Source organism: Aquarana catesbeiana, linkage group LG05, assembly GCF_042186555.1.
Source record: "Aquarana catesbeiana isolate 2022-GZ linkage group LG05, ASM4218655v1, whole genome shotgun sequence".
Lineage (NCBI taxonomy): Eukaryota > Metazoa > Chordata > Amphibia > Anura > Ranidae > Aquarana > Aquarana catesbeiana.
In genome coordinates, this window is record NC_133328.1 from 587,120,386 (window position 1) to 587,133,074 (window position 12,689).

A 12,689-nucleotide genomic window follows, 5' to 3' on the forward strand; every position below is an offset into this window, starting at 1 on the left:
GATGATATGACTTCAAAATTCCAAAATTTTATTTTCAATAATACTATTCTAACCAGTTTGCAGAAATCCCTTAAAAGAATGGTATACTACAACCCCAATTCCAAAACATGTAAAACCTACATAAAAACAGAATGCAACGATTTGCAAATCTCATAAACTTTTATTTTATTCACAATAGAAAATAGAAAACACATTGAATGTGTAAACTGAGAAAATTGACTATTTTAAGAAAAATAATAAGATAAACTTGAAATTAGTGGCAGCAAAAGTTTGAATGGGGCTAAGTTTACCATGGTTGTAGCATCCCGTCTTCTTTTACAACATGGGTGGGCAACCTTAAAGAGGTGGAGATCTACCTGAACAACATGGGAGAAGTCAAAGATCACTGGGCACAGTGTTGCCCTGTGTCACCTTCTCGCACCTGAATTAAACAAATAAGTGCCGTAACTACCGTGTCGCAATTGCATGGCAATCATAGGTTTAAATCAGGTGGTGAGGAGGCAACATTTCACTTCCTGTTAAACACACTCGGGTTGCTTTTCAGAGTATCAGCAGTGCCTCCTGCACTTGTGAATGCGCTCTTAGTTGAATGCAACAGTGGCAGCCTTAGGGATTGGTCACACATAAAGTTAGGGGGTGGTAAAACGTTTGCGGTTAAGTCACAGTTTTACCACCCCCAATCCCTACCCCCTTTAGTTGCTGAGGCAGCAGCCAAAGGTGTACACATGCCGCAGCAGGAATTAAAACCCCTGTTGCTTCTGGTGGGTGCTACCATTTGCCAATCAGGACCCATTCAAGTAAATGGGGCCACTCTGCCAGTGCCCCTCATATGCATGCTTCTGCAGGGTCCAAGGGGTTAAAGCACAAGGTTGCACAGCACTTGCTGCGTGGCCTCATTCACTTGAATGGGTCATGCTTGACAGGTGCTACACCCACCAACCATGACAGGGTGTTTAACTTCTGCTGAGGCTGTGATATGTGTACACCCCTGGCCACTGCAGCTAAATGGGGTGTGGTGGTGATAAAAACACATCTTAACTATGGTGTTTACCACCCCCCAAACTGCAAATGTAAATAAGCTTTACTGTTCTCAGCCCCCTAATAAGGCTGCTTTCACACTGATGTGCTGCGGTTTACAGGCACAGCGGGTGCAGCGCAGTGCATCTGCGACTTTCCTGACTTGGCTGCGCTTAGCTATAGACTTCTATTATATCCTGCAGGTGTGGTACACTTTCTGAAAGCGCACCAAAACTCCTGCATTCAGGAGTTTTGGTGTAGTTTCAGAAAATGCATCAAACCTGCAGGATATAATAGAATTCTATGGCTAAGCGCAGCAAACCCGCAAAAAAACTGCAGGTACTCTGAACTGCACCCACAGTGCGGGTAAACCACAGCATATCGGTGTGAAAGCAGCCCTATACTATTATGCCTAGTTTATTGCTTCACACTGGCCTGAAGATCTCTTCTTTCCTGCTGCTGGCACCAGTTTGGAGACCACTAGCCAGGATAAGAGGTGGAGTGCAGTTGGTATTACTCTGCATGGGACAGGAGCCAGCACTACAGAGGAGGCAGTAGCTTATGTGGCTCATGCTCCCTACTACAGCTCCAACTTTGCAAGTACTCCCTCTGCATTGCACTCTGATGCTCTAGAACGGCCGGTCAGCAAGCCCAGACCGCAATCTACCAGTTACCTAACCGCAATCTACTGGTTGATCATGATCTACAGGCTGAGGAGACCAGTTTCTGGAGTTTTGAGAGGGGAATGTTGTCCCATTTTAGCCTGATATAGGATTCAAACCACTAAACAGTCCTGGGTGGTCTTTACTGTGTTTTTATGTTTCAAGATGCGCTAAGCAGTTTAGTTGGTGAAAGGTCTGGACTACAGGTGGGCAGTTAAGCACCCAGACTACTACAAAGCCATGCTGTTGTCATAGATGCAGTATGCAGGTTAACATGGTCTTGCTGAAATATGCAAGGCCTTCTTTGAAAAACATGTCATCTAGATGGGAGGATATGGTGCTCTAAAACCTGGATATATCTTTCAGCATTGATGGTGCTTTTCCTGATGGGCAAGATGCCCATTCCATGCACACTAATGTACTCCCATGCCATCAGAGATGCAGACTTTTTAACAGAGTGCTAATAATAAGTTGTAAGGTCCCTCTCCTTTTAAGTATGGAGAATGCAGCACCCATGGTTGCCAAAAAGAATGTCAAATTTCAATTAGTCTGACCACAGAACAGTTTCCCACTTTGCAACAGACCATTTAAATGAGCATCATGTTCAGCTAGGGCTTCTTTTTTCCATGATAGAGCTTTACCTTGCATTTTTGGTTGGCATGGCGAACGGTGTTCACAGACAGTGATTTTTGGAAGTATTCCTGAGCCCATAAAGTGATGTCGATAACGCAATCATGCCTGTTTTTTATGCAGTGCCATCTGAGGGCCCTGAAGATCATGGGCATTCAATATTGTGTTTCTGCCTTGTCCCTTGTGCACAAAAATTTCTCCAGATTCTCATAATCTTCTGATGATGACATGTCCTGCATATAATGATATATTTAAAGCCTTTGGAATTTTATATTAAGGAACATTATTCTGAAATTATTCAACAATTTTTTGGATGAAAATTGGTGAGCCTCTACCCATTTTTACTTCTGAGACACTCTAATGCCGCGTACACACGATCGGAATTTCCGGGGAAAAAAAGGTAGATTTTTTCCAAAGGATGTTGGCTCAAACTTGTCTTGCATACACACGGGCACACAAATGTCGTCGGAAATTCCGAACGTGGGAACGCGGTGACGTACAAGACGTAGGACAAGCCGAGAAAAAGGAAGTTCAATAGCCAGTGTGGCTCCTTCTGCTTGATTCCGAGCATGCGTGAGCTTTTGTGTGACGGACTTGTGTACACATGATCGGACTTTCCGACAACAAGTGAAGTTGGCGGAAAATTTGAGAACCTGCTATCAAACATTGGTGTGTGGAAATTCCAACAGCAAATGTTCGATGGAGCATACACACGGTCTGACTTTCCAACAACAAGCTCACATCGAACATTTCCCGTTGGAAAGTCTGACCGTGTGTATGCAGCATTGCTCTCTCTAAGATGCTCTTTTTATACTCAATCATGTTACTGACCTGTTGCCAATTAACCTAATTAATTGAAAAATGTTCTCCCACCTCTTCCTTGTTGGTAGCACTTACTTTGCCAGCTTTTTGTTGCGCTGTCCCAACTTTTTTGAGACGTGTTGCTGGCATCAATTTTAAATTTACCTTATTTTTTTCTTAACATTGTATATTTTCTTAGTTTAAACATTTGATATGATTTCTATTGTGAATAAAATATGGATTTATGAGATTTGCAAATCATTGTATTCTGTTATGTAGATTTTACACAGTGCCCCAACTTTTTTGAAATTAGGGTTGTCTATAAGTTTGTAGACACCTAACAACCACATTATGCACTTGTTGCACATTCCAAAACTGAGCATTGATAAATGCCTTCCCACCCTGTGCTGTTATATCAGCCTCCATTGTTCTGGGCAGATTTTCCTCAAGATTTTGGAATGTATCTGTGGGAACTTGTACCCATTCCAACAAAAGTGCATTTATAATGTTGGAGTCAGATGTTGAGCAAGAAAACTAAGGGGTTGATTAACTAAATGCAAATCTACTGTGCACTTGGAAGTGCAGTCGTTGTAGATCTGAGGGGAAGATCTGAAATGAGGATAAGCTCTGCTGATTTCTATCATGTAATCATGTACAAGCAAAAATGCTTTTTTTTTTTTTTTTAATTTTCCTTGCATGTACCCCTCGGATCTACAGCGACTGCACTCCTAAGTGCACTTGTAGTGCAAAGTGTATTTGCCTTTAGTAAAAAAAAAAACCCCGTGTTCCAATTCAACCCAAAAGTGTTCAGTTGTGTTAAGGTCAGGGCTCTCTACTTGATTTTCTCCATGTCAAGGTGAGTGGAACACTGAACGCTTCAGATTCAGTTGGTACTTTGCAAGGTAGATTTCATTGCAGTGATGTTATAAGAAGCATATAAGATGCTTTAGTCTGCCAGGCTTCACCCATAACTGAAATTTCACATGGGGTGGACTGAGCCTTTAAGAAGTAAACTGTACAATACTAGAGTAGGGAGAAGAGAAAACACTCCCTTCTCTATGTTAAAAACGTAGACAAAAAAAAGTTCAAAGTGGGCTTTAAAATTCTAAAATGAATCCATCTAATGAGAAGATTGAACAAAGAACTATAACAAGATGAACATATGAAACCGAAGATAGATCATTTTGTGACTAAACCTACTTCAAAAACCCCAAGAGTCCTTTGAACTCAAGTCCTGTTTTGGGAAAAGGTGGAGCATAAACATACCCCAGATAATTGGACACAGTTACCTCTCATTGGTGCCCCCATTGCACTGACCTTCTTTAACGTCAGTGTTTGCATACCCTTGGACGCAGTGACTAAAGATTTTATTAGTATATGTAGAGATCTGTTGGTACCTGTTTTCTGCATTCAATGGGTTAGTTGTGATCTGTTTCTTTAACACAACCAAAAATTCCCAGTTGAGTTGATTTGATTGCTGCTTCATTGCCTTTTTATCCTGTTCCACATACTGGGAAAGAATTGAGAGAATTGGATTGTAATGCCCAATGGCTTTCCAGCTGTTCATCAGAATTTTGATTGAAGTAGTCAGCAGGAAAAAGTCTGATCCCAGTTGTGATTTCCTAACCCTCATTTCGAGAGAGACAGCTGGAATGTTATGGACAACTAGCGGTAACACAGATGGTTTTTGACACCTCCACATTTGCTACTTCAGCCCTCTTATTTCATAACACATTTGCACGTAGTCTGTTGTTTGCTACTTATCCTGGGTTATTTATTTCTGCTCAATACACAGACATTGGCTCCATGATGGGCTGTTTGGAGAATATATGGCTTCATCAGCACACTTAATCAGCCATGATTAGCCCTGGTGATTACAACCTGTATAAATTAGGTCTTAATTAGAACACATTTAGGTTTACAGTGCCTAATCAAAATGGGAAACCCCATCTCTTCTTGACATGTTTATACAGCCTAACTTAAGAAGTCTAGGGATTTTATGCCTTCTGTTTATTTTCTGCAAATTAATGCTTTAACCTCTTGCAGACCATGCAATGCATATATGTGGGGCCAGGAAAGGTGGGCTTTAATGCCCAGCCACGGTACAGATACATTCATGGAGGCATGAGGTTTGTTTGCTTGGAACGCGTTTACTGCATGCTCTCAGCACACTGACAAAGCTGTTGCTGATAATTCTTGGTCAAGGCTTTTGATCAGAACTCAGAAGCATGGACTCCCAATTGGCTCCCACAAAGGTCACATGATGCAGATACTGCACTGCCACCCAGGCATTAAAGCCGTTTAAAGGGCAACTGAGAAGTGGCATTGAGGACTTAAAACCCCACACAAAATAGATCCTCGTGAGAGAATGGTGCTGGTCCTCTCATCAGAACGGCAAATCCACCGGTAATCATAAACAAGTATACAAAATCAAAGCTCTGTCTATTACAACTAAATACAGTGTGTGCTAAACATACAATTCATGCATAATCGGTGCCCCAGTTCAAATTCTTTATGGTACACCAACATATTAATGGTGCAATCTTTAGTGGTGCTGTGCCATCTCCTATTCATGCAGAAAACTCTGTGCTCTGCTCCCTTCCTGTGTTCCCACACTCTCACCTACAGCTGTGGACTCTTACATGTAAAATAAGAGTCCTATACGCTTGGATTGCTGGGACCTGTATTCCTTCTATGTAATCGCTTCTTCAAGGTAGCAGCACGGTTCAAATATTGATGTACTTTTGCCCTTGAAAAGGTAAATGGGCCTTAAAGGGGAAGACTTTCTTTTTGAAGAAGTTGCTGTTTGTTTCACCTTTCTTCTCACACTGATTTCTGAATGGGAAGGTTTGCACTCATCAGAGAAGTCACCAGGTGCCTATGATGGGCTGGCTTTCTCTCATTCTATGGCTTATTTATTACACTTGAACTTCTCTCTCTGGGCAGGGGGCTGAGGGTGTGTGGATGGAGAACCTCTCTCGCGGCAGTGGGGAGGGGGGGTCACTGAGTCTTTGCCCCAGGTGAAAGAATGTCTCGCCACTGACAGTGCCCATATCACTAGGATAACAAAATGCAAACACAGCCATCCTGTGAAAAGTTGAATACTTATCTGGCAGATATAGAGTTAAACGTTTGCTCTTTGGTGGAGCCACAAGCATGGTCTAGAAGTGTCAAAAGGTATGTCCTTCACTGGGCGCCATGGATCCTCCCACTGACTACTACCTCCATTACAGGACTCAGTGGAGAGTAGGAGGAACCATGACACCCAGTGGGGGGGACTCGGACGTATAGGATGACCATGGTAAAGGTAGCTCTGCCTGACAGTGATGATTGTACATGTAGCCTGCCAGAAAGAGCACACTGATATACTAGTGCAGTAATACTTCAGTAATCATGAATATTTAACCTTGTAATCTTTACTCACATTCCAGTAGATGGAAAATAAGAGCAAGACCGCTTCCTGTTTTTCAGTCTCCTTTTATTAGCAATGTAAAATAGTCTATCTCTTTGAACTTTGTACGCTATTATTATGTGAACTAAATCTTCTTGTGACCATAGGAATTATAGTGAACATATATCACATGACATGATTGGTAGTTCTTGGAACATATGACTGTATAATAGGAGGGGAGGCATTCAGCTTATAAATGTTTTCTTTTGTTCTCTAGGTGTTTAAATGGACAGGAGATAATATGTTCTTTATCAAAGGTGATATGGACTCACTAGCATTCGGTGGAGGAGGGTAAGTGTCTTTGTACTGTACCAATAATGTGCTACAATCCTCTTTATGGGATTATCATTTTTGTGTAAATTCATATTTTCAGAAAAAATGAAAAGGTAAACCTATACTCTACACCCGCCTCACCCCCCATTCCCTGCAGCACTTACCTTCTTTGGGTGATTAGCTGTCAGTGCCCACAAAGGCAATATAGCAGTCTGGGGATTTTAAAAAAAAACTGCATTTCTCCACATTCTTTGTAGGACTTCCAGAACGGTTCAGAGACGTTTGGATTAGTCAAAGCGGTCACATGCTGGCGCTGACCAATCAGGTTCTCTGATCCATCCCAGAAGCCCCACAGAAAGAGGGGGAAGAAGGGTAGGGATTTCAGATCCCCGGATCATAACACCTGGTGCGTGGACACTGGCAGCTCATCACCCATGAAGGCAAGTTGGAAGGGGAGCTTACCTCTTAAAGACTAAGTTCACATTTTGAACAAAAAAAATAAATTTTTTTTTTTTAAGTAAAAAAGGGGCTTTTTAAAAGCAGCCTGCAGAGCATTGTACCTTCATTCTGCTGATCCCAGGCTCCTGCAGACTCTTAGCATAGCTGTCTTCCCATCCCTCATATGGGCAGACAGTTACTTGAGAGCCGGAAAAAAAATCAATGAACTACCAGAGTACTCACCAGGAAACGGTGAATGAATGATGTGGGGCTCTGCGCAACAACGGGTGCAGGGAGAAGATCCCTTACCCACTGTCACAGGAAGGGGTGGGAATCGGAGGTGCGGGGTGCAGATGCTTGATCATGTTACATGTTCCAAAGGTGAATTTATCCTTTAATCTAAAATGTAGTTGTATATTCGCTAAATTATATTTTTAAGCTTTACAGATGGGGGGGGGGGGGTAGAGTCAAATCCGTACAGCGGGGGTCGACAACCCATCGGTTGCGGTCCACCTGTCGACTGCCTGCAGGTCCCCTCTCTCCCTCTCCCTCCAGCCTCCTCTGTCTCTGTGATCAGCGGAGACCTGCGTTCTGAGCGTAAAACGCACTCCCGACCCCTGCATTCTGAGCGTAAAGAGCACTCCCGACCCCTGCATTCTGAGCGTAAAGAGCACTCCCGACCCCTGCATTCTGAGCGTAAAGAGCACTCCCGACCCTGCATTCTTAGCGTAAAGAGCACTCCCGACCCCTGCATTCTTAGCGTAAAGAGCACTCCTGACCCCTGCATTCTGAGCGTAAAGAGCACTCCCGACCCCTGCATTCTGAGCATAAAGAGCACTCCCGACCCCTGCATTCTGAGCGTAAAGAGCACTCCCGACCCCTGCATTCTGAGCGTAAAGAGCACTCCCGACCCCTGCATTCTGAGCGTAAAGAGCACTCCCGACCCCTGCATTCTGAGCGTAAAGAGCACTCCCGACCCCTGCATTCTGAGCGTAAAGAGCACTTCCGACCCCTGCATTCTGAGCGTAAAGAGCACTCCTGACCCCTGCATTCTGAGCGTAAAGAGCACTCCCGACCCCTGCATTCTGAGCGTAAAGAGCACTCCCGACCCCTGCATTCTGAGCGTAAAGAGCACTCCCGACCCCTGCATTCTGAGCGTAAAGAGCACTCCCGACCCCTGCATTCTGAGCGTAAAGAGCACTCCCGACCCCTGCATTCTGAGCGTAAAGAGCACTCCCGACCCCTGCATTCTGAGCGTAAAGAGCACTCCCGACCCCTGCATTCTGAGCGTAAAGAGCACTCCCGACCCCTGCATTCTGAGCGTAAAGAGCACTCCCGACCCCTGCATTCTGAGCGTAAAGAGCACTCCCGACCCCTGCATTCTGAGCGTAAAGAGCACTCCCGACCCCTGCATTCTGAGCGTAAAGAGCACTCCCGACCCCTGCATTCTGAGCGTAAAGAGCACTCCCGACCCCTGCATTCTGAGCGTAAAGAGCTCTCCCGACCCCTGCATTCTGAGCGTAAAGAGCACTCCCGACCCCTGCATTCTGAGCGTAAAGAGCACTCCTAAACCCGTCACTCTTGTAGTAATAATTTTATTTTAGTTCTGAGTAAAAATATTTTATCAAAAAATTAAACAAAAGGTCGGGCTTGCTTTTTTTTTTTTTTTTTTTTTTTTTTGTGGGGGGTGAACTTTGACTTCATTGGTGGTGTTCAAGTAAATCTCCGTCTCTCAAGCGTTCCCTGCCCCTGCTGTACAAGTTTAAATGGACTAATAACCTAAACTCAAGAAGTAATCCTTGGTTATTTAGTTACTCTCTGAATGTAAATGCATTTGAGATGGCTATATATTTTGTAAAATGCTCAAATTGGCATCCATCTGGGACCAAGTCATATGATCAGTGCCAAGGCATTGCTCACTTAGGGTCTGTTAAGGTAGTCACTGGATTTGCAATCCACTTTTTTGGCACAGACCAACCTCTGTGCCTGCCACACGCATACCGGCACACACGTACATAGACTGAAACTAGTCTGATAAGGTGCCCAATAACCTACCTCCATGTTTTGGAATATGGAAATAAACTGAAGTACCCAGTGGTAATGCATGTGGATAACATACAAACATTATGCAGGTATTGTGTCCCTGGTTGGGTTTGAAACCATGATCCTTGCAGTGCAAGGCCAAAGTGCTAACAACTGTGCAACCTGCTGTAAAATGATGGGTACTAAAAAAAATTTGCATTTAAAATTTCATGTTTGCATATAATTCCCATGGATAGCCATGAAGTTGAGTTAAAAAATAAACTAAGAACAAAGTGTGTATTTTGTGTGATGCCCTAGTACCTAGCTGACAAGTGACTGTACTTGTCTCATACATGTAGATATTTTAGTGCTTGTTTAATATTTGTAGTTGTATATATGACCACATTCTACTTGCATGAACAAGAATGTAAAAAAATAAATAAAAATCTGGTCCATTCTGAAAAGTAAATTGTAGTATCGGTTTGAGGCCTCTAGATGGCGATGTGCCCTTTCTAACTGAAAGCAGACAAGCCAAATAATCTTACTATAGCGCTATAGCAGTTAAGCAGGGACTCCGCATACCATTTATGTGAAAGGAAGTGTAAACTTGTCTTTGCATGCTTGTTCCTGCAGCCAAGTGTCAAAGACTTCGCCTAACAGGCTTTTAGGACTTGCTTGTGCAGTTTCAGCTTTTATTAAAGCAGCACTTATAGCAAGCTTCTGCAAAGCTTTCCACAAGCAGTGTTAAGCCTCCACAAGCACCATTCAGCTCCCGTTTGAGAAGGTTAAACACAGACCCTAGTTGGAGCGATATCACTTTAAACAAGTTGCTAGAAGGTTCCTTCACTAATTGTAGTTTGTGAAACGCCCGCTAGCTACTTGTTTAACCACTTCAGCCCCAGAAGGATTTAGCCCTTAATGACCAGGTCAGGCACTGCGTCGCTTTAACCGACAATTGTGCAGTCATGCAACGTTATACCCAAACAAAATTCATGTCCTTTTTTTCCCACAAATAGAGCTTTCTTTTGGTGGTATTTGATCACCTCTGCGGTTTTTATTTTTTGCGCTATAAACAAAAAAATATTTTTTACTTTTTTGCTATGATATCCCCCCAAAAAATGTAAAAAATGTCTTCATCAGTTTAGGCCAATAAAAAAAAAATCGCAATAAGTGTATATTGATTGGTTTGCACAAAAGTTCTAGCGTCTACAAAATAGGGGATATATTTATGGCATTTTAATTTTTTTTTAATTTGTTTTACTAGTAATGGCGGTGATCAGCAATTTTTTTTTTTTTTTTTTGCGGGGGTTGTGGCGGACAGATCGGACACTTTTGACACTTTTTTGGGACCAGTGACATTTATACAGCGATCAGTGCTAAAAATAGCCACTGATTACTGTATAAATGACACTGGCAGGGAAGGGGTTAACACTAGGGGGCAATCAAGGGGTTAAGTGTTCCCTAGGAAGGTGTTTCTAAGATGTTTCTAAATGTGCGGGGAGGGGACTGACAGGGAGTGGAGAAATCGCTGTTCCTGATCACTAGGAACAGACTATCTCTCTCTGCTCACCTGACAGGATAGGGATCTGTCTGTGTACATTGACAGATCCCCGTTATGGCTCTCTGTGGAGCGATCGCGGGTGGGTGGCGGACATTGCAGCCACAGGCATCGGCATCACGCCGCGGGTTGTGCACCTGCCATTGCTCTTAAAGCGGCTGTTGTACACCTTCGAATGACGGCGGCTGGTCAGCAAGCGGTTAAGGCATAGATACTATTCCCACCAACAGGGGAAACCAGTCGGTGAACTGCTAATGTTGTCCAAGTCAGAAGGTCCACTTCCTTTATCCTAAAGTGACATTAAATTATATCCTTTAGACCCCGTTCACAACTGAGCAATTTTCTGCTTGAAGTTTGTAGCTCTAAAATGCTCAACAAGCCAAATCCCATTCATTTCAATGGTCCCTGTTCTGAGCATTTTGTCGCCTGAAGCAAAATGTCTGTCACTCAAAAAAAAGTACATGCGCTTCTTTTTGGCAAATTACAAGCGTTTTTGGCCCTATAAGCTTTAATAGAAATGCCTGACTTGAGCGTTTTGTCACTCGTTTTCTGCTCAAACAGCAGCTCTCCACCCCTAATTTCCTCTCCATCTCCTCCCCCTAGTGCTTTCTATTGGCTAAACAAAAACGCCTTAAGCTGTGTAACACTTGTAATACGCTTCTAAAACGCTTTAAAAACACTTTATGAAAATACGCCCGAAAAACACCAGTAAATTGCTACACCCAGGTGTGAATGGAGCCTAAAAATAATTCATACACATCCACTACTTTATGATCATTTAAACTATTTTTAATGAAATTGTTAGTGTTTTTCTGCCTCCTTGTAACATTCTCCATGAGCTCCCAAACCATTCCTTTCCACTGCTCTATACACACTACAAATTCCATCCCAGGGAGGGAGCAAGAGAGAGGAAGGCTACAATCCTACATAGAGTAGGACTATGGAGAACAAATGTAGCCACTCTCCAATAAGTCAGATCACCACAGCAAGAAAAAGGAATGTCAAGATTTAGAGGAGGTTGAGAGCCATAGAATACATACCTGAAATGAATTTTTCATTTTTTTTTTTTTTTAACTATTCTATAATCTACTGCAGTGAGTTTGCACAGAGCTTCTCACATATGCAGTGAGTGTCTGCTTCCTGAGGCATTTCTCTGTTTAGTCTATCAGCAGTTAGATTTAAATTTCCAAATCAGGTTTAAATCTGGTGGCTGTGAAAAACTTCTTAGTACTGACACTTAAAGCAGAACTAAAACCTCCTATGCTTTACTGCCAAGGAAGATGCCATCTTGGCCCTGTTTGAATTGCAACTGCTATGGTGCTGCACATGTAATCCGTTATGACACCAGCCATTTATTGGCTTGACAGTTCAGTGGAGGGCACAAGTAGCTGTGACAGGTAATGTACATGGGATACCTGAAATGTCACCATTTTGAGATAAAGTCAAACCGGTGGATTTAGTTCTGCATTAAATAAATGAGGTTTTCATTATGTGAGACAGCTAGGATCCTGAAGTGGATGTATTTGAAGACCTCCTGGATTACAAACAGGTTAGCAAAACTGTCTGTTAAGCAGGCAGGTAAGGGTACAATTCCATGAGAAATGGGAAACCAATATGGTGATATGTTGACAATTCAATCCATAATGTCACTTTAAAGAAAAAGGGGCAGATTTTTGCAGCTCCTCTAAAAAAGGTGTTGCGTAACCTATTGCGCACATGTTAAAAAAAAAAAAAACAGGTGAGGACGCCAACATCTAGGTGTAGAGGATTTATTAAAAAAGGAGCAAAAAGGGTTAAATGCACTCACTGCAGAAGGAGAATAGCTGCATAATCTAAG

At 42.8% G+C, this 12,689-nt stretch overlaps 1 protein-coding gene across 6 annotated transcripts in view; it reads left to right on the forward strand.

The window, feature by feature from the left end:
* Positions 1 to 12,689, forward strand: part of OXR1 (oxidation resistance 1) — an 830,701-nt gene that overhangs the window by 808,754 nt on the left and 9,258 nt on the right. For all 6 annotated transcript variants that reach the window (XM_073632143.1, XM_073632145.1, XM_073632144.1 and 3 more), the window contains one exon: positions 6,779 to 6,852. In XM_073632143.1, coding sequence (XP_073488244.1) covers positions 6,779 to 6,852 — 74 coding nt within the window. The remainder of the gene's footprint in view (positions 1 to 6,778; positions 6,853 to 12,689) is intronic.